General features: G+C 42.1%; 1 protein-coding gene across 4 annotated transcripts in view; it reads left to right on the top strand.

Annotated features, from left to right (window-relative positions):
- LOC133350360 (tumor necrosis factor receptor superfamily member 1B-like) overlaps positions 1 to 21,493 on the top strand; it is a 60,396-nt gene extending 38,903 nt beyond the window's left edge. For 3 of the 4 annotated variants that reach the window (XM_061564663.1, XM_061564662.1, XM_061564665.1), the window contains 9 exons: positions 235 to 317; positions 1,590 to 1,730; positions 7,166 to 7,259; positions 8,929 to 9,077; positions 9,659 to 9,727; positions 11,799 to 11,891; positions 12,770 to 12,798; positions 14,052 to 14,448; positions 17,305 to 21,493. In XM_061564663.1, the coding sequence (XP_061420647.1) occupies positions 235 to 317; positions 1,590 to 1,730; positions 7,166 to 7,259; positions 8,929 to 9,077; positions 9,659 to 9,727; positions 11,799 to 11,891; positions 12,770 to 12,798; positions 14,052 to 14,448; positions 17,305 to 17,687 (1,438 nt within the window). In that variant the 3' untranslated portion in view covers positions 17,688 to 21,493. The remainder of the gene's footprint in view (positions 1 to 234; positions 318 to 1,589; positions 1,731 to 7,165; positions 7,260 to 8,928; positions 9,078 to 9,658; positions 9,728 to 11,798; positions 11,892 to 12,769; positions 12,799 to 14,051; positions 14,449 to 17,304) is intronic. The other variant, XM_061564664.1, reaches the window with a different exon arrangement.
- The last annotated feature ends 6,198 nt before the right edge of the window (positions 21,494 to 27,691 follow it).

Here is a 27,691-nt window from a genome sequence, read left to right as displayed (position 1 = left end):
CATTCACACATTTTTTATTATTAAAATCGTGTGACTATAATAATTACTTTCATTTGTTTCTCATGTTTGTCAATAAAATGATATATAAATGTGATGCTATAATTTTTTTAATACAAATAACACATTTTGAACAATTTTAGGCACTGACCGATCAATTCATATATTTGTAAAGATGACAATTATGTTTTGTACCTAAAATATAACAAGCTACATGCTGCGTATGTTTTGTGGCAGATGTGAAGCAGGTGTGTGGCAAGCTGGGACAAGCAAGGCTGACGTAATTTGTGCAAGTTCAAACACGACAGAGGTCCCAAAAAGTAAGGCATCCAAGTATTTACCCGATAGTGACTGACAATATGTGACAATATACATTTGCTTAAAAATGTCACACGTTGATGTCTGTTCCCAATTAACGGTCGTATGGCTTCAAGTAGACTGCACCTCCAAGAAGTGTACTATAAATATCACTGTGTCTGACTCCCATTTACGTGAAGCTTAATTCGAGTTGAGGTTTTCGAACATCTCACGTTATGTGATGGCTAACCAATCGTGCCTTGTGGTAGGCATTGAAATACCTGTAGGAGGTAAGAGTCACGTTGCAAAGTGATCTCTTATAACGACAGCAAATGTAAATTCTATTTTGGAGAAACCTTTATTTATATTTCAAATCTAGAGATAAAGATGACACCTTCGTCTAGGCCATCGATGCCAACATATGACACCATTGCTTCCCTGCTTCTGCTGGATCTAGGTGTTGCTATCTCTTCCTGCTTCCTCTGCATCTCTTGCCTTCTCTCAGTCTCCACTCTCTGGTTAATGTGATCTATTTCTCTCTATTCAGCTTTTCTCATGGTGTGTGCTGCCCATTTCCGCTTTATTTATTGTGCTTTAACAACAACTGGGACGTGCTTAGCGAGTCATTTTATTCTAGATGTCTGCAATTATTTCACATTCCCTGATAGGAATATCAGTGTCATTTCAGATATGAGCCAAGACATTAGGCTGAGTTAGGCATTGCCTTGGTCAAAACAAATATACGGAGTAGTGTGGCCATATCATTGATGGATGTGGTGCTTGTTTCACCACCTTATCGTGTTGTTAAATGTCCATTTGCCATGCATGTTCATGCTTATCAGCGTTATATGGGTACTAAATGCCACCATTTGGCAAATGTTTAACTTTTTACGCATTACAATGCATGCATCATTACATATTGCAAGAAAACATACATGCAGATTCGAGATTTATTGTGAGCACACGGACAGTTGTCTAACCAGGTGACAGTGGCAAGCACTCAAACGACAAAATGGTCGTGGGTTGAAATCTCTACCGGAAGTCGACTCATACCATTATCCTCCAGGGCCAACAATATTACTTTAGCATTGGGAAGTGAAGTGCCCTAAAGCATCACTGTTATGGAGAGACTGTCCTGCACCATAGGAATGTGGAATTTCCATCACCACTAATTTATGGCTATCAATGGTATTGAGTACTTCCCGAAGCTCATTGCAATTTGACGATTTTTTTGTTATTCAGATGATGTAATTACCGTATTAATAATTCCGTATATTTTGCATGTGAATTTACAGATGTAACTCAAGACGCTGGTGACAATGCAGTGATTTGTCGGGAAGGGTCGTTTTGTGTGGAGGGCAGCGCTGTGCATGGCAGCTGTCTGCGCTGTCAGGAATACAGCGTCTGTGGCCCTGGCTCTGAAGTCTCCAGTCATGGTGAGATGCGGCTCCATGCACTAGAGCTATGCTCACAGTGGGCTACTTTTTTACAGATAACCAAAAAACTCAACACATTGTGGCCCTTAAAGAATAGAAATGTTGTGTCAACGATTCAGAGACAGAGTTTCTAGGAGGCACCTTCTTTATTAACAACTTCACGGTCTCGTCCACACACTCCCCACAGTAGCTCAGCCCAGCCTGTACACAACACCGGCTGTCTAACACTGACGGCGCTGGCTGAGATAGCCAACTACTCTCCTTCGTAGCGCAATATCTAGCGGAGACGTTTAGCGACGACGGCGACGAGACGACAGTAAGGACGAGGCGAGTCCATTACCAGAACCGACAGCCTCGAGCTCCCGCTCTCAGCTCCTTTTATGCTACCAGCGCAGCCTGGCTCCACCCTGACCGCGCCTCCCTTCTCGAACCCGCTAGCAGGTTCTAGAGACCTCCAGATGGGGTCCTTCGTGACCCTTACCCTAGTTCCTCCTCTCTGCCAACACACCGTGCTCACGCTCACCGGCGTGTGTGCTGTCTGTCCACCACAGTTGCCGCTGTTGTCCACCAGCCGACGCTATTACACTACACATATATAACAGGCAACGTTTTGGGCAATGGCCCTTTTGGCATAGCACATGGAGAATGTCAACTACAGGGACATTGCCTTTTCCATTTAAGGCAGTGTTATTAACGAATGTGTTGAGTTGTTTATTGTAATTGTGCAACACTGCAAATGCAGTATCACAAATATCGCCATTAAACATTTTTTAATTACTGATAACTTGCAGATTTTAGCAGTAGTAACGTAATCACAGGCATGTGGTTTCAAAATCAATATAATTTGCTGACTTAATAACTTGTATGATTACTTTCTTCAAATTAACAAATATGGGCTTACTTTGATGTAGCCTTGGTAATAATAGTACGACACTAAAGTTGTTGGCTTTGTGACATGATCGAGGTGGAAAGCATCTGTCATAAGAATCAACCCTGGTGTGTTAGAATGACACTTAATAGGTCGTAAGAATGGTCTATACTCATGGGTTGCTATTCTCAAATTAATCCAGTCAGCAAATACATGCATCTCTCTATTATTACGTTTTCATATTTGTAAAAAAAAGCAATGAAAGTACATGGTAATATTACAAACAAGTCCAATGGAGGAGACAAGGTGGCAGTGCAGATCCTGGGTTCGAATCTGGGCAGCCACCTGTGATTAAACTGGATTCTCAAGTGTAGTGAGTTGGTAGTCCCAGCTCAAAACCAATACTAATACCCGCCATTCATCACTAAGTGATGGTGACGTCACCACGGCGCCTGTGCCAGGCCAGGTGCACTTTGAAGCCACGTGAAGTGTCGAAGGCTCGCTGACAGGAGGTCTCGGGACAGACCCAGGAGCCATCGGTTTGGCTGACTGAGATGATTGGTAAATGCACCAGCTGTACCCCCTACTGTGCCCATTTGCAGTATTTTAGCCACCCGGCGTTCCGCTCGTTGATGTGAGCGTCGCTCCTCTGCCCTCAGTTGTTGTTGAAGGGCGACTGCCTCCAACTGCCCGGGAGCATCCTTCACGAGCCTCCTCCATAGTCCCAGCCCAGTCACCGTATTCACACGCAAACAAGTCGGGGTTTCACTTAGTTTGACTCGATTCTAGCTCTAACAATTAGACATATCAGTGTGTCTGCAGTATGATAAACATTTTTCCAGAATAAGGTGTGTGTGAAGGTGCTTCCTCTCGTGTGTGAATACAAAAAAAGTCACTTGAATGGAGGTTCAAAAGCACTTCTATAGTATCTGCTTCCACGGGCTCTTCTCTAACACAGGTTATCCAGTGCTTTGCAAAGTTACATTCAGCCACGTGGTCTCATGACTTGATAGCAATAGCACAATTGAAATACAAAAAAAAACAACCGCTGGCTAATCTTATTACACAAATGTATAATATGAAATAGCCAGTACTTGCCTTCAGTACTGTATTCTGATTAAAGTAGCACGTTACTATTAACACATGTATCTCCTACACTGGCCAAATTGTGTGTCAAAGTACTGATCCAATTCAGCTGAGGTCGTTTGTTTTAATTAAGAACATCAAACTCAATGCACACGCGAATCGGCCTTGTCATGGGCTGCTATCTAGGGCTCCTCTAAAATCTCATCATTGCGACTCATTGATCTGACAAAGTCAATATCGCTTTCCTTGAGCCAGCGAATTCACATTAGCTGCAATAATGGGTTTGATTCTCAAGCATGCAATGCAAGGGCTCTTATAGATGAGCCGAGACACGACGCTGCGCAGGTCGAGTGTACTAATCTCTGCAGGAGAGAAAAAAAATACGCGTGTGCCAGTCAAGAGTGAAACTGAACAGCTCCTGTTATCCCAACGGACTGGAGCATTTCTTTTCAGCAGCTTTCACTATGCATAGACACTGGACTTGGGCCACGCTGAGATGAAAGTGGCATTCATTTATTCCGTGAGAAGGCTTATCCGGAGCTGAGCGGTCACGGTGTGTCATGCATGTTGGAAAGGTTAAGGAGAAAGGTGACTGACTATAAGCGTGTGCTTACATTACAACACCTTTTCCAACTTGCATAAGAAGGTGTGCCAATATGAAGGCACACACAACTATGAGCTTTCCATGACACGTAGTGTGTGACATCTGTTGCAGACAAAGCTTATTCCAAAATTCGATCCCCTGGAATGCAATGCAATAGCATGGAATTTAATGCTTTATATGGTCAGGTACAAGCATTATGCTTGATACATTACATGATGAGTGTGAAATAAAAGCAAATCACTTATTTAAAAAAATGCTTTAAATGAGATGGGAACCAATTGAGATCGGGTCTTTTGTCTTCAGCAGAGCTTTGAGTCATTAATTATTCATCATTTGTGGCGGTTTGTTTGAAACATCAGTTGTGACATTGGCACAAAGCAGTCAGATGCTTGTGACTCATCACAGCGTTCATTGTCCTCTCTACAGATGGACAGTCATTAATTATTCATAATTTGTGTGTGTGTGGGGTGTATTTGAAATTGCAGTTCTGACATTGGCACAAAGCAGTCAGATGCTTGTGAATCATCACAGTGTTCATTGTCCTCTCTATAGCAAATAGTAGATTTCATTTTATTTGCTGATGCCCTTCAGTTACAAGACTGTTGTGATAACTAAACTGTCAAGCGGTACGTAATTGCCACTGGCTCAGTGGTGGTTAACTGCTGACCACTTTTCTTTTGACCAATGCAGTTATAAATAAATCGTTGTCTCAAGAATCCAGCCGTAACTGTAAATCACAAAACTGCACACTACCATCTGCACAATATCAAACAGATCGCCCCAAACATCTACATGAAGGAGAGGTAATTCCTTGAACACGCATTCGTAACCTCACGGCTAGATTACTGCAACTCCCCACTTTTCAGCATACCTCAAACACAGCTACAGTTTTCAACCTCCACAAATCATCCCACATCACACAAAACTCTCAAAAAAACTTCAACTGGCTCCCAATCAAATCGAGAATTCGCTTCAAAATAATCCCATGAACATGCAAAGTAATACACAACCAAGCTCCGCCTGACATCAGACACCTCACACAGGTTAAGCAAAACAACAAAACACGTCGCTCCTCATTCCCAACACCCTTCCAACCACCAAAACACAAACACACAAACCACGTGGTTGGACCGATTTTTCTCATTTGCAGCACCACACCTCTGGAGCAACCTCCTCGAAGCAATCTGCACGCTCCACTCCATCATCACTACATTCACGTCACAACTCAACAACAACACATCTCTTAGCACTTGCATACAACAACAGCCACAACCTGTGATTATTTTTGGAATTTAAACAACTATAGTATGTTTGTCATTGTATAGAATGTTCTATTTTTATATTTGAGTATTAATACAACGATAGCACTTTGTGCCAGAAAGGCGCCGGTGTGTAAGCAAAAAATAAAATTTACTTGACTTCAATCAATCAATTTTCAGATGTATGTGCCAATATCGCCCTCTAAAGAGTAGGCATCAGTGCACATTACAGCAGAACGGGAACGGTGCAGGGGGGCAGAAAGCAACAAGAATTGTAAAAGAAACGCGTCACGCCCTCAGCGGCTAACACCGCCTGAGCAAAGTAAATTACAACCGCGTGAAAATAAAGTGCAACCGTGCACAATGAACAGCATAAGAAAGATAAGTAGTAAATGAATAAAAGTAATGAAATGTAAAGAGACAGTTTTTATTTAATGGGAAGGCACGTCTGCATAGGTGTGGCGTGCGCAAGTCCACGAGTTGTACATAACTTCGTTATTCCTTTAATTCTGATGTTTCGTGTGTGTAGATATACTACCACCCAAGGATGTTACGAGATATTTTGTTTCAGGAGTGTACTGCGTTGAGATACTTGGCCAATTCATTTTTAGTGAGTGTTTTGCAAATATCTGAATAATTTTTGAGAGCTACTTATGTAAAGGGACAATGGTGTCCTTCTCCGCACTGCCGATTAGCACGGATGGCTACGTATGGTGCGAAAGAAGTTCAACATGCATACATACAGGTCTGCAGAGGCAGGTTATGAACCTACTTCCTGACATGGTCACTGCACAGTTGAGCTTATTGGGAATTTCAGAATGCTTGATGACATAATAATAATCATAATTAAAATTTTGATTTAAAGCTTTCGTGACTGCAGGGATTCATTTTCTTGGTTCTTTCGGTAAAGTCACGTAGAAGGGAAATAATAAAATAATAAAAATATAAAAATTCTCATGACGTTTCGACTGCAAGGTTAAATAAAAATACATAAAAGCTGCATATTTCTCAGTCCGAGAGAAAATGAAAGCAACGAGATTTATGCCATTTTATTTTTCTCGCTATTTTGGTCATAGTAACACAAGACTGTGAGCCAGAGATCTAGACACGTCGTGAGAATTTTTATTGTTTTATATTTTTATTATTTTATTATTTCCCTTCTACGTGACTTTACCGAAAGAATCAAGAATAATCATAACTTAGTTCATTTGGTATTCGTGCCTCTCTTATTCCAAGGCTATCACAAAGGTGCTGTGTTACAGAAAGAAATAGCCTGCCAGTAGCGGCTGATGTAGCTGTGTGGTGTTACCCAATTAAGTAAACCGCTTTATATACCGGCCCTGTGTCTAGATTTCTGGCTTGTGTTACTATGACCAAAATAGCGAGAAAAATCTAATGGCATAAATCTCGTTGCTTTCATTTTCTCTCGGACTGAGAAATATGCAGCTTTTATATGTTTTTATATAACCTAATAAATACAATCATATTAAACAGTTTTCACGAGAATGAGTTTGATCCACCATGGAATGTTACATAAATAATGAAAATGTAAAATACATATTTCTTGACTGACACGTTTATACGGAAGAAATTTACAACCATTGATGTCTTTCTACAGGAACAGAATCTTCAGATGCACAGTGCAGGCCCTGTCCATCTGGGACCTTTTCCAACACCACCTCCTCAGTGAAGACATGCATCCCTCACACAAAGTAAGCCTATCACCTTTCAAAGAACAAGTCATACCATAACATGGAGTATGGTTTTTTTTCTTATTTCATAGGCAGCAGGCTCCCAATCATGAGTTCAGCTCCCAGCCATATCAGCACCAGCATCTGTACCACCAGCATCACAAACACCAGTAACACCACCTGCATCAACAAAGACAAAGATCCCCCATGTAGCCGACACAGACTGTGGGGACGCCTGTCATTAGCGAGCACCTACGCAGATTGCCAACAATGACCATCAAATCAATTATTATAATGGGTTATTTTTAAAAAATTACAGTGAATAAGACACAAAGCAAATTTAACGATACATGACCTTATATTTCTGATGTATGGCTCGAGTGTTAAACGGGGAAATAAACTAAGAACTATATTCTTGGTTCTTTCGGTAAAGTCACGTAGAAGGGAAATAATAAAATAATAAAATAAAACATAATATTATACAATTCTCACGACTTAATTAAGACGCTGTCTTTCCGACAGCTCTGTTTCTTCACCTGAGGACGGCTACTTGCGTTGTGGCCGAAACGTCGTGATAATTTTATTATATTGTTTTATTTTTATTATTTCCCTTCTACGTGACTTTACCGAAAGAACCAAGAATATTAATCCCTGCAGTCACGAAAGCTTTAAATCGAAAATTAAGAACTACTTTAAAAAATAATCAGATGTAGAAAACATTTTGATTATATTATCTAATGATAACTGTTATACTTCTTAAGTGAGTATCAAATTCTGTAGAATGATTTATATTGTGCTAGGACAGTTTTATCTGGCCACCTTGCAGTAATGCTTTGATATAAAAGTATAACAATTTGAATTTATCATTCATAAAGTGTGCACAGTGGGTCTTCAACACAAGTGTACTTGCTAGGTCCAATGGGAAAACTAAACCCCACCCTCACCATGAGAATGTGGAATTTCCAAAACTGTGTCAGGGCTTCGCCTTCCCACGTGTATTTGAACGAGGGGAGACACACTCTGATTTGACTTACTTGCTGGAAATTATAGCGTACAAGGCAACAGGTTTGGAAAGTACCGTACTTTTTAAAGGTTTTTTTTTTATTGAGGCATTGTGCGGGCCCGTTACAGCACGTTGTGATGCGCGTGCACACCGTCAACATTAGCCAAACCGGTTATAAAAGTCGTGGGATAAAAAGATGAGGAATGGGCTCGCAACCCCAAACCATACGGGGTCCCACTGAAAGAGGAAAGGGTTCCTTTTATGTTTTAAGTAAGCCGGAAGGGTTGACAAGGAGAGAGACAGAGGGGTATAACCAAAACACACATGACATAAAGAAAATAAAGACATAAGATAAAATAAAATAAATAATGACGTTTCGGGCGCAACACAAGCGTCCATAATCAGGTGGGAAAGCACCTGATTTTATTTTATTTTTTATACCTACATGACTTTACCGAAAGAACCAAAGAGTATGGATTCGTGCAGTCACGAAAGCTTCAAATCAAGATTAAAAACATAAGAGGCGACCTAAACGAGCATATTTTCATTGTAAATCATTGTACTTAATGAGCTTGTCAGAAAAAAAAACAAGGAGTTCTCAAAGGAACTTTGAAAGTGCGTCTGCTCCCCGCTGGGAAAACGATGTGCATTACTCTCTGTGCTGATCATTGCATTCATGTTCCCCAGCTGCTCCAGCCTCGGAAGGGATCTTCTTATCCAAGGAACCGCAACCACTGATGCCACCTGTGCCCCTTTCTTTTCAACCACCCGGAGGACAGATTTAATTCCGACCATCAGTGATGGAGCATTGCCAGGGCAGCCTTCAAATATGCCAGGTACGAGTATGGTTTGCGATGCTGTTGCGGTGTAACGGTTAGCACACTGGACTAGGAATCTGGAAATTCGACCATTCAGTCAATGCATTCATGCAGTTGAAACAAAGGTGCACGTTTTTTTAAACCGCCCTGCATCTGTCCACCCAGCCGTATAATAAATGGTTAACGCCAGTTAGTCAATCTGCAGGTCAGAGCAGCATGTGGTGGTGTAAAGCGTGTCGTGTGTTTAACTTCTCTTCTGGGGTGGAAGAAAAATATCCTTGAGAGGGATTGTCTACAACTGTCTCTTGTGGAGGTCATTCTGTATGTATGTTGAACTTCTTTCGCACCGTATGTGGCCAAGTGTGCTAATCGGAGGTGCGGGGGAAGGACAACAAACTAAACACAAAAAGCGGTTCAAAATAATTCAGTTTAAAAAAAATGAGTTTTCGATTTTCTGGCAGCAGTGATGTGAGCAAGCAATTGCGGGGCTGCACCCTTATCTTTGTTTAACTTGTTATGGGCCCCGTGAGTTGCATTTTGTGCGCCTTCACACTTTGCACCACACCCGCTGACTGCCGCCTGTGCCTCTCTCTGCTCAGCCACGCCGGGTACAACTTTCGTTCCCATCACCGGCGGAGCGGTGCCAGCGCAACCTCCAGGTGTGGCAGGTAATGAGTGCGGGTGGCCCCCGTAGTTCACACTCTGTGCACCGCAGCCATCCCTATGTGCTCCGTTGTTGTTTTTGACGCGTATTCCGTTTTTGTGTGTCCATTTGTTGGGATTATTTTTAATAGCCTTCAATGTAGATTTCAAATATCTTGCAATATTCTCTGCAATAGTTTTACTCCTCCCAAACGAGAGACCAGTTGGACAATGAAGACGATTCACTTAATGTAATATGAAGACGATGTTTTTTGCAAATATATGCTTCACGTACTTTTAATATATATAATGTGCAGTATTTAAATACAATTTTGCCTCATGTACTCTGACACTACGCAGGGCCTCTCCCTTATGCTATGGCGCCACTCATTGGCGCCAATTTGCCAATGCCTGTAGTGTGGCAGGAGGAACAAGTGTCCTGAATGCTACGTGCACAGTCCATTGAAGTGAACAACTCATGGTTAAAAACATCTTATTTTACGCTTGGCTTCATCGCAGCTGTTTCTCATCAATTTTTTGCCACGAGCGGGTCTGCGTGCATCACGGTCCGGCAAAGTTGCACCACTTGGGCTCGCCGCTCTCCAGTTCAGTGCAGATTCAATGTGAAAGCAGTGCACGTGCTGTGAATTCGGGCTGATCGTTGGCTACGAAGAGGTCGTTGAACCTCCCGTGCAATCAAAATGTACACCACCAACTAACCGATTGGCTTTGGAATAGCAATACAATGGCACACAGTGGAAATAGCCAATGTTGTGCACTCAAGTGACAGTGATTCGACAATGAAGAAATATAAGTAAATGATATCGGTAACATTAATACAATTTCAATGAAATTGACGTGCACTGCATATGGCACAGCAATTATTGGACTTTGAAAGACTGCATATGGAGAAAGTTTTCTCTAATGCAGTAGTATCTACATTTTTATTGGGTTTTATTATACAAGAAATTTCAAGTCAAAGTATCTTTGCTGTTTACACTGTGTCCGTATGTATCTCATATTTAAATACAGTAGGACCAAGCAAACATTTATGAGAATGGTATACTGTATTGGGTCACAATTATCCGGCAGACGAATATGTCAAATTCCATCTGCATGTACAATTCATACAGTACGAAGGGTCAATTCACGTTAAGGGTACAACAATGAAGTGTCAAGTGTGAGTCTTTAACTTACGTAACTTGATTTCAGATGTGTTCAACCATATATAATATCTGACCAGGTGTGTCCATTGCAGATTAACAACTGAAAGGTTATGAGTTGTACCGAGTCAGGGGGGAAACTCAGCTGGGGTCAATACAATGAGTACTATTTTATGGTGCACTCCTGCAAGACTGTCCCTGCCAAGTGAGTGTGGAATTTCCAGCACAGGCTCAGGGATATAAAATACAACCATAAACTATGTTTAATTTTCAAATGGTAAGGCCCACTGAGCTATATAGTTCTTTTTCAGAAGTGACCTGGCCACAAATGATAGCTCAGCGAAGTGGTTTATCACGTGGTAATGTATTGCAGCCATATACTCTAAACGCGCGTTTCGAAATGAGGAGGTGAAAATTGGAGGACCTGGAGAAAAATCCACGTGACCATGCGGAGAACATGCAAACTCCAAATATCCAGACATCGAGGTAGGGATCGAACCCACGACCTCCTTACATAGCAGGCAAGGCAGGTAACATCTCGCCACCATGGCACCCAATGGAGATGAGCACTACCACGTGCTCATATGAGCAAGGAGCCATTGGATGTCGATTTCGGCCTTAATCTCGATTTAGTGAATTTGAGACAAAGTGCTGCACTTGTGCGAGGCAACTCTTTTATTATTTTATGACCAGGGCCATGTAGTAAAGCCAGCTAAGCCGAGCAGTCAGAGTGATGTGTGTGGGTGTATGCTTGATGCGGTGGCTCTGGGGTTAGTTGCTGCCACTGCTATGAATTAAATTATCTGTCTATTGCGTCTTGTCTGACGTGTACGCTAACGACCAGATTTCACTCGGGTGTTCGCACGTTGGAAACACCGTGTAATGTTGGCGTCTCAATGGGCTGCTATTCCATCCACTCTTGTTCTCTTCTCAGCCGAAACAATCGCAATTGGAGGAGGTGTTTTTGTGATCATTGTCGTCGGCATATTGATCTACAAGTTCTTCAAGAAACGAATGCATAATGAAAGTGAGCTACCCGTGTGCGCACACTTGAACTCATTTCGCAAAACCATGTCCCTACCCTTCTGTTTGAATTTGATGAAAAATCGTCTGACGAGAAAAGTACAACACTTGGATAACAAGTTATTGCCATAAGCGGCTGTATATATATATACACACTCGTGTACTATATATGACATTTGTACTTGAAAAGTTGCACGAAGAGGATGCTGCTGCCCAGGTGAATTGGTTCGCACCATGGAATTGCAACCTCGACGTTATTGGTTCGATCTACCACTGCAGCAGTTGAAACGATGGTGCGAGTATTTTTGTTTTAGAAATTCTATTGCAATCAGTGTGAACACCAAGGACAGAATGCATTTGCCTTGGCCTGGAGGTGCTGCCTCAGGTAATCAAAGCCTGTGGCGGCAGCCAGGCTTGTGCTAGTAAGATATTGAAAAGCTAGGCTAATACATGGCCACCCATGGATTATGTAACGTGTTCAAATATGCAGCACAGACGTCGAAGGGCAGCATTCAGGGCAAAACGTGTACACATATTTACAAATTCATTTTTAAATTTTTTAGATGTCACTGGATGTAGGCAACCTTTTAATCCTGGCTTTCTATTGGGTAAATCATTGAATGCAATGTAAGTTTATGCTGTCATTTTATTCTGATTGTATAATCTTTGCGAGAGTTACTGTGACTCCCATGCTGCAGACAGACGAACAGACAGACGGACAAACACCCAGAGATAATATATTCAGATGTTCAGCCTTAGTTTGGAAAGCTTTCAAAAGGGTGCATATTCTAACGCTAGGCAATTTGTGTTCAGATCGCAAAATTCATGCATGAACTAATAAAATGCTAACCATTTGTTAACATGTTTTTTTTTCACTTTTAGAAAATGGAATATACATCGCCATGGAAATGGTACGTAAAGTTGCAAAGAGTACAGAAAGACGTGTAACTGCAATTTTTTCGCGCGGTATTATAAGCATCAAACGTGTACATTTTATTGCACAACATCTGATTAACTGCTGGAAAGGAACATTTAACTTTTGTGACAGTAATATATTAAATATTATTATTGATAGTGTACATTGGTGCATGCATTTTATAGTATGTTTATTTCCCAATGCACAAAGAAATGCAAGCAACGCTTGTGTAATATTTAATGGCACTTCTGAAAAGTGCAAAAGTAATTCAGCAAATGTGAGTAAATGTGATGGCAATCACCTGCTAATTATTGCAATCGATGGAAATAAAAGACATTTTATGCCCTAACCACACAAATTTACAGTTGCATGTGTAAAATAAAATCCTGGCGATCGGTTGACTGATCTGTCATACCTCTGATATTAATGACATGAGTGTGACTTTGGGTGAAGCCATCAGTGCTTGTCCTGTAAAGAACATTCACTACTGGCTCCGGACTGAGTTATAACAGGCCACGTCCCCATTCCTCATTTTAGCAGGGAGACATTTTGATTTTGAAATTCAAAAAGTATTGTCGTTTTTTACATGTTTTAAGACAAAGGAGGCAGACATGGTATCGATGACAAAATGGTCATGTTTACAGTAGATGGAAAAGAAAGTCATGATGGCCATGATGACTTGTTGACAGCAGAATCTCACATACATTTATAGGATCGCTGACAGGCGTATCTTGTTATTTACTAATTTACTCCATGTCCAAACAGCAGCTTGATGGCTTCATTGTTTGAAATGCAAAACGGATAGGAAAGCCACCAATCATCTCATGCTGAGGCCCTGTTAAAGCCGAGCCTCAGACTGCCAATGCCGATTGGCCGGCTGTGGAGCTTGTGACTGATTAGTGGAAGCACAGGGGTGTTCAATGGTGATTGGCCGAGAGTATTTTGAGGGCAAAGACCGCCAAAACTCAAAGAGGGAGAGTGTGTTGGTTGAGGGCAGTTCGGGTAACTTTTAGCTTTTTATATTTAGATTGAATTTATTTCAGCAGGAAGGACCCAATGATTTGTGGTTAAATTGGGAACGGTAGGGGAGGTGTCGGGATAGAACCTGAAAGATGATAAGTGACGGGAATGATCGCCTGTCATGCCTTAGTCTAAGCCCCCCTACGACCACTTATTCTGTGACGGTGAGTCAAAACAGCCAATCATCGTGCCGGATGCCTCGTCACAGACATCTCAATCCTCTTTCAGCAGAGGCCCAGGATTCCCATGGAGCAGCAACAATTTGGTAACGTGGACGACGAGGGGTACGCAGCGGTGGCCCGATGGCCGGTGGAGGAGCCCCTGCACGTCGAGCGTAACGTGGCCCTCAGAAGCAACGACGGCCGCCCCCCTCTCCCCCCCCTGCCGTCGGTGGCGGCAGAGGAGCCCCGGGTCACGTCCACATACGATACGGATCGGAGAGACAGTGGCCTGGGCAGCGGCATCATAAACGGTGGAGGAGTGGACGTGGACACGCCTAGCAGCTGCTACAACAACCTGTCGGGTAGCAGCGGTCGGACGGCGTCGTCGTCATCTCCGCTCGACCAAAAGGAGAATAACTTTCTCCCAATGAAACAAAGCAGCATTGAGAACGATGTCTTTGCAGGTGAGCACATCGTGTGAGTGTGTGTGTTGAAATTGTTTTTCTAATCGGAGGTGCAGGGCAAAAACAACAAACTTAACACAAAAAGCAGTTCTAAAGAAATTAGTTTTCCATCTAGATGATTTAAAAGTACATCATAGCTCCAGTGGCTTTGTCATATTTCAAGGAAGAGCATTCTAGACGGCCGCAGAAGCGCACCTGAAAGCGCGCAATGCAGTAGCCATCTTTGTTTGATGGCTCGCCAAAACCATTGTGAGGGTGACCGGAGTTTGCGTGATGGCATAGTTGTTCATCCACTGCATTTTGTCTGCACTTTGTACTCAGCGACCAATATTGAATTCCCGGCTATTGCTGACATCAAAGACAATTATCTGGGATCAGGTCCTCTCTGGGTCTACTCAGCCTTAAATACGTACCTCGTGCAGTGTGTAAACATCAGCACTGGAGAGACAATTGCAGTGCTAGCCACAACACTCACTTAGTGCTGTGCCGGCCTGCAGGAGCTCAATGACGGCACTTGCTCCAAGAGCCTGTGTAGGGGTTTATGGGGCATCTAGATATTTGTGGAATCAAATAGACATGGAGATGAGCATTGTTAATTGCCCATCTCCATTGGTGACTCCAGGTCAGTAGAAGAAATCCCACAGTTGATATGAGGGGAACATACAGGGTGTTTAAAAAAAGTATATGGGACTCTTGTTTTTAATGGGAGACGAACGGATAATACACTGTAACAGGATGACACATGTATCTTAATAACTTAAAAAAGTCAAAGAGTCTCCACTTGTTCGCCATCATTGTCAACACATGCATGGAATCTTCTCCAGGTGGTCTCCACCTGGAGAAGATTGTTGCAAATTCTCGGAAGTGTGAACATTTTTTGAAGCACCCTGTATATACATATGTAGTGGCATCCACGGGGACACACACTAGACCTTGGAGGCATCACGTTTATTACAACACCCGGCAGGGTAACTATATAAACGTACGGGATAACGACATAGGTGGTAACAACTTCCACTAACGACTTAATCACAACGGGCAACTACATAACCGGGTCAGGTCAGTAACGTACTGCCTGACCCATGATGCTGAACGTGATGACTGAAGAGCGAAGATCGAGGAGATGTAGCGCGGCGGGTTGATTCCACAAGACAGCCCGGATCGGCGCTCGGGACTTCCCTTTTATGCCCCTGAGCGTGGCCTGGCTCCACCCTAGGCCACACCCCCTTCTAGATCCTACTAGAAGGATATGAGCCTTATGTCACGTGTCCCTCTCGCCACCCCTTTGTACCCCTTGCTACCCTTTCCTGGTCACGTGCCCTCTCGGGTTCACCCAGACTGCCATGTGCTGAAGTGCCCTCTCTCTGGCCGCCACCAGAAGCATGCCCCCTAGGGCCCGCTTCTATGCCATACACCCTCTGGTGCCAGAGAGAGACGCTAACTTGAGCAGTGTCACTCTTCTTCCAGTGGCTGGCGCTAGACGCCGTAGTAACTCAATATACATCACTACACATAGGATAACTGCCATTGATTTTCAAGAAACTGGTACTAATTTAATGACCCTGGAAGAATGATGGGCTGAGTTGACACCGAACTAAGATTTGTCATCGATATACAATAGTTTTTTTAACCTGATACAGACATCCTGTGTCACTTAAAAAAAATTGCGTTATTGACATTGACATGGAATGAATGCTTATTTAAGGTATCCAATGTCTCGTCTTCCATATATTTTATTTTACATTTACACTTGCATTTACATTATTTTGATAGTATAATTTCCTGGTTGTTGCCAAATCAATGTTTACAAGACTTGTTAAAACTGTATACATCAATGTACCTCTATTTTAGAATTACTGCTTTGCCTCCAATTACACAAACAAATTAATAAAAATGATGCATGTCATTGGACCAAGATTGGGAATAATTATGCTATGTTTATGCAAACATCATAATGTAACAGAAGACAAAGATCCTGTAAAATTACGTAAATTACTTTGGGACACGAGAATAGAAATTCGTAATTTCTATTTTGGTATGTTTAATTTGTATCTGTTACTTTAAATAATTATAAAAATTGCTCTTCATCAATTTGTCCCAATTTTAAATGTTCTTTTATTCGATAATGTTACATGCATACTTTTTAATGCAATAATTGACCGTGGCAACATGACATGGGTTTATGGATGGAAACACTGAGCCACGTGTGTGACCTTCATTGTTCACACTTTGTCATTGCGGTTTTTATTCAATCTGGTATCCATCGAACAGGCAGCGCTGTGTACAAGGTACCAATGGTAATTCAACCAAATTGGCCTCGACCATAGCCCGATGTTGGAAAAGTGTCTCCTTGCTCGTTTAAATAGAGAGACATTCGGACTTTTCTGTGATGAGCACAATTTTTTTTTAAGTCGCATCTATTACAGTACATTTTTTATATAGTATATGAAAGAAGGGTAGTGCTCACCTCCATTCAAAAATTTGAGCCAGTGATGGAAATTCCACATTAATATGCAGGGGACCAGTATTGTCCTAATAAGATACATTCTGTGAATACAGAATTTTATTTACTTTAGCATCAATGCACGTATTGAAATACCACTGCCCTTGGTGCATAAAATTCACTTTCAACGTATGATTTTCCAACACCAAGTCATGCCAAATTGCAATGCAGGTTTAAATAGTATCTTTTATATGCTATATCATATAATTAATTGATTTGCACTTCAAAACAGATCGGCAAACAGAATGGCAGACTGTAGTGGTGCATGATGATGGAGTTCGGCATATTCAGTAGAAACAATGCTGTCTCACCCTCTACTCTGTCTCTCATATCCCTCCCCTCAACCTGTTCAGCACCAAATGGGCCACTCATCACGGTGACCATCAACGGACCGGTCTTCGTGGAGCGCAACCTGGTCGAGAGCAGCCTGGCCCTGAGGCCCCACGAGAGCCCTGCAGAGGGGAACGAAGCCATCATGACCACACCACTGCCAGAGCAGAGTCCGCATGTCCCCGGGAAGTTGGTAACAGCCTCAGAGTACCGGCCACCACCACCACCATCGCCCACTTCCCCGGTGACTCAGAGCGGCCCTCTGCCACTGTGCGAGAATAATTTGGCTTCGACAGGTGGTGCCCAGGGGGGCGATCTCTTGAGAGCGGGAGCTGGGGTGGGGCGGAATCACCCCGTGGAGTCCGAGTCGCCCTGCGAACACGAGTGGACGACGTGCGTCGTGTAGCCATAGATGCGACGAAGCCAGGCGTTGTGGCGGGTACCTGCAATCCGGGAGGTGGATTCGTCGCATGGATCTCATCATGTGCTGTGAGACTCCCGACCAGCTCGAAAGAGAAGTGGCCAAGTGATGGCAGTACATAAAATGGGTTACCAGGTTTTGGATGTTAACCCACAAACATGTGGGTCTCTTTCATGTAATCTTGTTTCTACTGACATTCAAATTCTCAGGAAGAAAGAATTAGTCGAATGTTGTAATATGCGACTCCTGATGAAGAGACTGAAGACTCAGTGAGGATTTCTGGAAATGATATTCTACAATCATGATTATCATGAAATATAAATGGAAGAAACACTGTATCTGAACGATATGCTTAAGCATGAATTACATACAAAGGGTGGACCTATAGGTCACTGTAAAAGCTGAATCATGATATATTAAAATATAAGTTGCCCGCACTTAGGTATTAGCACTTGGATATAGCTGTTTTATCACCACTTGGATTGTGATTCAAAATGTCATATTTCAAATGTATAGATGTTTTCGGCACAATTTTGGGTTTTTATTTTAAAAATTAGAATAAATTTAAATGACTAAATTTGAATAACCGTCAATTTTACCATTACATTTTAATATTTATTTACATGTAAGTTTTAGGATTATACATTGAAAAAATACTTCTCAAAAGTTTAAATAATCTTTATTTAGGTTATTTTAAGTGAAATAATTTAGAATTTTTATCATTCCAGTTTAATTGATAAGAAATGTATTTTATACTCATAATTTTAAACCACTTTCTTTGAGTCAACTTAACGTTTAGTAATTTTGTTTGTATTATCTTGCTGGTATTAATTACACTTGGGCATTTTATCCGAGAAAGTTTAATTGAGTATCAACATTATTTTTCAGGAGTGTCTTGCATTGGGATATTAGATCAACACCTGTATTACAATTACAATATCTCAACACGCTTGTCAATAACTTCGTGTGGTCTTAATAGAAAACTATTTAAGCGGTGGCATTTTGCACAATGGCCCTTCTTTGTAGCACATACATTTAGAGGCCAGAGAGGTATAGTGCATGAGAATTGTAGACTGCACTTTATACCATGGGGCCAGATTAAAAATGTTTTTAATGTTTCCTGAAAATATTAGAAATGCTTCCTGAAGTTTTTTTTTCCGGAAAAAATATATTTTAATCAGCTCCTATGATGTAAACTGCCATCCCCAACTCTTATCATTCATGCCATCTCTATGGACTATGTGCCATTAAGTAGGGCCATTGCCCGAAACGTCACGTTATATAGTGTTCCTTTGAAGGCAGTGTTACTGACGAATGTGTTGAGTTTTTGAAATCTGTGTTTGCGCACAACTGTCAGCGCAACATCACCAAATTATTAAATGAGGTATGGCAGTAAACTGCAGTAGCTGGATTCAAAAACCCCACCTTGCTTACAGGAGGATAACATCTTCTTGGTTCTTTCGGTAAAGTCACGTAGAAGGGAAGTAATAAAATAATAGAAATAAAACATAATAAAATAATTCTCACGACGTTTCGGCTACAACGCAAGCAGCCGTCTTCAGGTGAAGAATGAGACACTGCCAAGCTGGGAGCTTATATATAAGCTGGGTTGGAGGTGGAAGAAAAGCGCCTTAACAAAAAGAATGTGCATATCAAGAGGAATTTAGCATATTCATGGGAAATGCGTAGGAGGTGGGCGGGGGGGTTTCAAAGTCATATTATGCCCATACATTATGCAGGATCAGCAGCACCAAGGGAGGGTGCAGGGAGTAGCATTAACAAAGGAAAGGAATGTTAATAGTATGTAGCTGCAGTTACTAAACAACCACGTAGAAAACTAAAGTATAAACTACATAAAAAACTAAAGTATAAACTGCATAGCATCATCAGTATACTTACTATACTCTACAATAAGCTGAGTTACTCACAGCAAGTAATAACAGCCTAAGGCCAGCTCTATAATACAGTATCGGTTACCAGCCCAGCAGCTTTGGGAATATATGATCTATCAACGATTGCCTTCAAAACACTGGCTCAGAGCCGTGGGATACCAAGGCCAGCTGTTGGACAGTACTGATCGCACCTGCAATGCCGTAGCCACGGAGGTGGGACAAGAGGGAAATTTGCTCGACATGTCAAAGATATCAAATCGGTACATGGTTTGGGCAACACATTCGACTAAATTTGAGTTGTAAAACAACGTATTGAACAATAATGAATTGTAATTTATTACAAACTAAATTGTGTCTGAGTCTTAACAAGTATAACCCGTAAAAACTAAGTTTTTCATTATAAATCCTTTATATGCGTGGCGGCTAGAGTCCTCTCGTCCTCTGGCTTGAGATGGCTGCCACCTATGGGTTAGATGATTGTCTGCCAGTATTAAGCAATTGGTAATTAAATATTTAATTTGTTTTCCCTAAACAGTGTAAAATTTTTTAAAAAAATTTCACGAACATTAATTGTCTCGCACAACGAGTCTGTGTGCAAAATGTCAGCTCGATTGGATCACGGGAAGTGGGTTAAAAAACGACCGAAAGATTTGCACGGTCGTAAGCAAGCAAGCACGCAAGCAAGCAAGCGAACTTAATATTAAGGATTTAAAAAGCACATTCTAACATGAGTCAGCGAATTGAAAGTTGCACTCTGCAGACTTTACATCCCACCCCCTCGGCTACAGTGTCTCGTTGTCAACAGAGCCAATGTTTTTTCACACACTAGGGTTGCCCTAGCGATCAATGGATGGTGAGGAGATCTCACTGCCAAATCTCTGGACACATCCACAGCAAAGATTCCATGAGACATGTGGCAAGGCCTCCATGTATGTCCCTGATCCCCTCTACCCTTTGTGAGGTAGGGTTAGGTAACCCTCCGCACTTGTGAACTATTCGTAAAAGACGTAGTGCAGAATATACTTTTGTACGTAAAGAATGCTTCTTATATTGCGAGTTTATACGATGGATTTTGATTCTTCACAAGTTGTAAGTTAGTCGACCATCAAGGTCGTGTGCAGTGGGGTAAAGTGTGGGTATTCCCACCTCTTAAAAAACGTCTGGCAGGGTGGAAGAGTAGACCAAAATATCCATGAGCGCAGCTCTCTAGAGCTCCTTTTAGTAGAGGCCCTTCTGTCCGCAGTGGTGTGAGCAAGCAATTTCAGGGCTGCACCTTTACCTGTTATGTTTTATTCAATTGGTTTTATGTAATTTATACAGCCACCGGAGGTGCTACATTCACCACAAATGGCAAAAAAAAAGAATCGTTGATTTGAATTGAGACCGAGAAGCATGAGAATGAATTGAATTGTGAATTGTGCAAAATATTTACACGACCGCTGATTGCAAGCATTTAAAAATCCAATTGACCAGCTGCCAGAATTTAATTGTGGTATAACTGCTATGTTTATATGCTATGGAAATGACTGTAAAGTTTTTTAAAAGTGTAGTTCGTATAAAAGATATATATTTTCGAGTGATGAATATATGCATTTTATCATTTAAGAAATATGCAAACAATTGTTTCAGATTTGTATACAAGAGTTTATATTGTTTTGCATTTATGGGAAATTTTATTTTTGTTAAATAGCGATTCTGTGACGTTACGAATGATTTATTTGATGTTAATAAAAAATAACGCAGCCTTGAAAAAAATATTCGTGGTGGAAATGTGTTTTGGTTACTGGTAATACTTTACAATAAACACGTTAACACGTAACATACACAATTGCAGTGGGTTTTTCATACATATCAATATCACATTCTTTGCTTGCTGCATATGATGTATGGTATCTTACAAATAAATTAAATTGTGTGCAGAAGCTCAAACTGTGTTTTATTTAACATTCCACTCCTCTGTGGACATCCTTTTGGGTGCACTTCATTCCTTGGCTGCAACTCAATGACTATTTTTGTTGTTGTAACTTGCAAATCTGCCCATTCTGAACATGTGAAAAAGAGCTTCATAGCTCATCGGATTCCTCCAGCATAAATATTCAGATTCTGTCTATCCTTGACCATCGGGCATCATCCCTTCTAGCAATCTTTGAGGTGTATCTTTAACCAGTCTATTAGAATGATTGGCTAAGTTCGGTGCAAAATAATTTCAACATTGGGCAGTCCTCGGGTTACGAACATAATTGGTAACCTGAGACTCGCTCGTAAGTCGGAACACAATAATGGACTGCAGCTCTACCTTGACTTCCGTCCACTAGACTTTCGTCGCTTCGCTCTTTCTGCCGTTTTCAACTATAACCACATTTCAAATTTCGTCCACGTGGCTTTCCTCTTTCGTCCGATTTCATCCCAAACCTTCCACGACGTTCGCGCCATGCGCCATCTTTTTCGTTCAGTCTTTGAATAGAAGTCGTTCAGTGAGCATTCACTACTATAATGAGCCAATAATGTCCGTGTGTCCCGCGCGTGACGTCATCCATGTCGACCAGCCCCCCTCATTAATAACCATCAACAGGTGACGTCCTCCACATGGACCCCCCCTCCTTAATAATCATGAGTGGGTGACGTCACTCCACATGGAGCACCCGCCCCCTCATTAATAATCATGAGCCCTTACTCCACGTAGAACAGCCCCCCTCATTAATAATAATTAGCGGGTGACGTCCTCCACATGAGGGGCGAGGCGCCTCCTCCCCCCTTCTCAGTGTCAACTTACAACCCTCACTGCAAAGGCGGAACCCTCACGTCACGCGGTCTCCGTAACGCTGTTGAGACATCAAAGTAAAAAGACGTCATGATGAACAAGGGATTATAACCTTAAAATGAAATTGGTCTGTGTCACCGCGCCCTTACAAATTGCCCATTAATGCAATGAATATCACGCCGCGGTCTGCTTTTCGCTTGCAAGTTTCTGATTTACTGCAAACACCCATACTGTAAACAATTCAATATGTTTTGTGATAACAGTATAGTACTACAGTGTTCATAGTCATTTTCGTGATTATAAAACACGTGTACAGTAGTCATACTATGCTTATTTTAGTGATTACTGTAACACACTTATTTTTGTGCTTTAATATATTCATAATGGGTCCTAAGTGTGGTGATAGTAAAGCTAATATAACCTATGAGGTTCTCAATTTGCAATAAAATCTTGACATAGTCACACTTACTGAGCAAGGCTAAATGAAGGCTCTGCTTTGACATTTGTCCATGCTCTGGTCCCTAACCAGACGAAAGTGCGAGGTGTGTTTAGTATGTAAATGCCCATACCGTCAGTGTTACAAAATGTTATAGTTCAACAAAAACGGAAGCATTGTTAAACTCATAACTAATAAAAAAAATATTGTACATTTGCATGTAACACTGTAAAAATACGATATAGTAAATAAAAAATAGAGTAACATTTATTTTAAAAAAACTGGTTTATTTTAACTTACCTTGAGCCCTGATGCGAGCCTGTAGTGAGAACGGAGGCAATGAGTCAGCACAATTGTACACACACACACACGTGCGCGCGCGCACACACGCGCGCGCACACACACACACATGCGCGCACACACACACACAAACACTCCCAGAGCCTACTGACTCATTTCATCTCGCAGAGGATGGCTCTTCTGAACAAAATATTTCCACGGTTCAGTTTGCAATTGCGAGCTCGCGTTTTAAGTCGATTTAAAAAAAAAGATTCATGGAAGCTGGTTTCGTAAGTATGGGTGTTCGTAAGTCGGGCGTTCGTAAGTCGATGACTGCATGTATGGGGCCGTCCATAAATGACGTCACACACCTAGGGGGGGGGGTCAGACATTTGTGACGATGTGTGACGAGGGGGGAGGGGGGTAGAAATGTGACGTCACATCAAAATGCGCAACTTTAAATAAATATAGACACATTCTAATTAATTAAATAGACTTTTTATAGAAATGTTTTCTCCTACAACATCAGAGTGCAGCGCCACATTAAATACGCACTACAATGACAATAGTTTAAAGCGATTTGAAGCATGTTTTTTTGGGGGGGGGGGCAGATCTTTGTGACGTCATATTTGAGGGGGGGGGGTCTGACTTTTTGTGACGCCGTGTGACGAAGGGGGGGGGGGTGAAAAATCGTCCAAAATCGCGTGACGTCATTTATGAGCGCCCCCTATATCCATACTGTGTATGTTCTTTAATCCATGTGTTCCTCTTTCTGTCTCTCAGTGTAATTTCAAGCATACATTGATACATGCTTTTGCAATTTTACTTTTTGTTCCTTGTCTTTGGGATACGTATATTGGTATCTTTTTGTTAGTTCTCACAGAGGAGTACCTATTTTATTGGCCCCAACGGTATAACGGGCTGAATCAAACCTTGACTGGGATATGAACTGACAATCGTCGAACTGTGGGGTTAGCATATGGACGTGTTGGCGGTACACAGGTGTAGCATAACACATCGGTCCTCAGAAAAGTCAAAAGTTTAAATCTGAAATGTTGTTTATCAGTCGGTAATTGACTCTGTCGTGAAGTTTGACTTCATTTCGGTCGAGGCCACGCGATTTTGTTGGGCCTGGAGCAAAAGCAGAAGCAGCAGCTGCCTTGCCGTTGACTTACGAGCCTGAGACTAGAGCATCATCATCTTCGTCGTCTTGACCCGCCGATGGATAGTACGGCAAGACTTACAGCCGCTTTCCCATTCGACCACGTGACACGAGTCATAACCTTTTGATGCCACCGTCCGCCAAGAAACGATTCCGGATATCAATCAAGGAACCGTCCGGCCAAGTTTAGGGCATCAGGCTGGGCTGCTATATGGGAACAGGCTGTATGAAGTGTCGTGGGCAAAAAAATAGTTTCTTGCTGTGGTTGTCCCACCTGATGACGGGCACTTGTGTTGCGCCCGAAACGTCGTAATTTAATTTATTTTATACCTACGTAACTTTACCGAAAGAACCAAAGAGTATGGATCCCTGCAGTCACGAAAACTTCAAATCTAGATTACTACAGTATAGTGAACAGCAAATCAGTGTGTACGTCTAATTATTTCACGGATCTGTCATTATAAACACTTTTGGATAATCTTTGTGGACATTAAAAGCAGCAAAGGTCCAATGAAACAAGAGGTGCATACGATTGTATTTTTACCAGCTCTGCTTTATTTGACATCCCTACAAATAGAAACAACTTTCTTGAACTTAACAATGCAATATGTTGGAGTAGTTAATGATTTTCCACAAGGCCTACGCACAACTGTAATGACATTTGCCATTTAGCTTTTACAATGAAAAGCCAAGCACATCACAGCGCACGTGCTCACACAACTAACAGTGACTCTTATGAGCTACCTTCAGTCACTTTTACAAACGTGGGCAGCCCTTTGCAAGTGTTAACGTCAGAACGTTGTGCAGCCATAACATCTTGGAGAAAGTCCTAATTATGTCCAGCCATTGCTTGCATCACTTGTGGAAATCTGCTGGGCAGATGTGGGTACACTTGAGGACATGTTTCATGTTCTTTGCTCAGTTTTTTTGAAACTTTTAATTTCCATCGTTAACAAAGCAAAACATGAAAACAAAAGTGATTCATTAAATTTTAAATAGAGGTATAATTAAATCTGTAGGGAGCCCGGATTCACAATTGCTTTAAGGTAACATTGCTTGAGCAGAAAATTGCATTTAAAAGAAAAAAATCAGTCTGTTGTATATTACAAGCTCCTTTAGGAGGTTTAGAATACCACAATTTGCATAAAATTTGAAACATTGGAGCTTTTGCAGATTGAACAAAATCACTTCATGCAGACACGAACAAGTTTAGATAAAATTTCTCATTAATTAAAAAGTCCGAGTAACACTTTCAACATTTACACAGTGAAAGGAATACAGTACTGGTGGATCCTATTTTTCCATGTATGTTCGTGCATTTTCCTTATCACGCACAAGAAATATGTGGACAAATGAAAACAGTGCAACATTGTCACTAACCTCTATGCCCACAGTACTGAATTCTGAGTGTGTCATCTGTGGAGACAGACGTCACCGCTGCTCAGGCGCCACCATTATCACCTTCGACCATTGCGGACCAACAATACCATCCAGATGGCCACCTGTAGCACCGAACCCTCTGGGCTATCATGAATATAAAGGACCACCAGTGGGGCCACCCAGGACCATCATCGGGACCACAAGAAACTCCACGAGGACCACTACTGGAGAGTAGTGCCAACACCAGCAGGATTACTGGGACTGTCACCACCAAAACCAGGGCCACTGGAAGGATCACCAGGGCCGCTGGACCATGAAGGCCATCAGAGGCGACCACGAGGGCCACCACTGGACAGGACCACTGGGCCCACCAGAATGACGGTGGCGAGATGTTAACTACCTCGCCTGGCATACAGGAAGTCGTGGGTTTGACCCTGACCCTGATGCCTGCATGTTTGCACGTTCTCCCCGTGGTTACATGGATTTGTTTTCCCTTCACGTTTAGAAACATGCGTTTAGAGTATTTGGTTGCTAAACATTTCCACATGATAAGCGTTAAACATTCTATGAATATGCATTACTACGCTTGTGAACTGAGGAAGGATTCATTGAGTCTCAAGACTATTTTCAGCAAAGTTTTGTCAAGTTCTTCGAGATGGGGCTGATGTTGATGTCTGTGTAATCTCAATTGAGTAATTTACAGGTACGTTTTCAGCATTCGGATGTTTGACCAATACCAGTGACATTGTATCATCTTGAACTTTGGGAAGAAACTGGAGAACCCAAAGGAGACCCATGGAGAAAAGGAGGGGGGCATCTAAACTTCACAAAGGAAGGCGTCCGAGTCAGGAATTGATCCCAGGGACTTCTTGTTGTGAACCACAGGTGTTGAGACTGTGCCATCCTGCCACCCATATAATGGAAATATTTGAATGTACACTCAGCTATAATGTTGGCGGCAATACATAATAACGTTGGCAGGCCGGAAAGTTCGGCCGATGAATTTGACAGCTTATTATGTTTAGCAACATTTTCTAATTACAATAAAACGCCCAACCAAATTGAGAATGACAAGAACGTGGATTCACTTCACAAAACTATTTAGCATTCATCATTGCCTTGAACCACATTCTGAACAGCTTGTAAATGCCACTTATGTTATAATAGATGTAAAAAAGTTACAATGCATTAGCATTCCTTTCGAGCTTAAGGTTTTTCACGCGTCCATTAATTTTCATGCCGTTGCTAATATGGGTTTTGATGAGAAGTGATATGCAATCCTGAAAGTGGGAGACATTTGGCTTGAAGTAAAACGGGCTGTGGGCGAGGTTGCTACCTCTACGGTACAAAAAACACCAGGACATCGTGGGAAGGTCTCACAATACCACAAGAGGGGAGAACTACATGCACATGCAGTTTTGAGTCCTGCATTATTATGCAACTTGTAAAAAAAACGGCATTTGCAGATTTCCAATATAAATTTGCCTCACAAGCAAGATCATTCCAGGAAAACCGATTTTCAACTTGAAATCCAGAACGATAGACACACTTTTCGAAAACAAAGTGAGCGCTGGGTGCTGCTCTTCTCCTATCTGTGGCCTCCATCCGATTGTGGACATTTCCACGAACGTAAGGTTGGAGAGGCCCACTCTCTCCTGAGGACACTCATCCAGGGAAACATCCGTGGTGCCAGCAGGGCCTATCAGCGAGCCTTCCACACTTCACACGGCCTCAAAGTGCACCGAGCCTGGCACAATTAGTGGCCGATGACGGCTGTTGTTGGTGGGACGAGGGGCACGGGATGATGAGGCTGGGGGGTTTGATCTCCCGAGATCGGCGTTCGGTTAGTTAAGGGGTGTAGATGATTCGTGGCAAAGGGTGAGGGTTTAGCTTGGTGGGAGCCAGGTGGGGCCAGATTTGGCTTTGCTCGGTCGCGTTAGTTGGTAAAGGGAATCATTGGGGAACCCCGAGGGATCAGCGCTATTTTGGCATTGGTGTTGTTGAGGGCGCGTCAGCGTTGTGTGTCGATGTTTTCATCGCGAGTGACCGTGGCTGCCACGTTGTTGTTGGTGTGCGGAG

Source organism: Lethenteron reissneri, chromosome 33 (assembly GCF_015708825.2).
Source record: "Lethenteron reissneri isolate LAM-NWPU_2019-01 chromosome 33, ASM1570882v1, whole genome shotgun sequence".
NCBI classification, from domain to species: domain Eukaryota; kingdom Metazoa; phylum Chordata; class Hyperoartia; order Petromyzontiformes; family Petromyzontidae; genus Lethenteron; species Lethenteron reissneri.
This window is presented reverse-complemented; position numbering and strand designations above follow the sequence as displayed.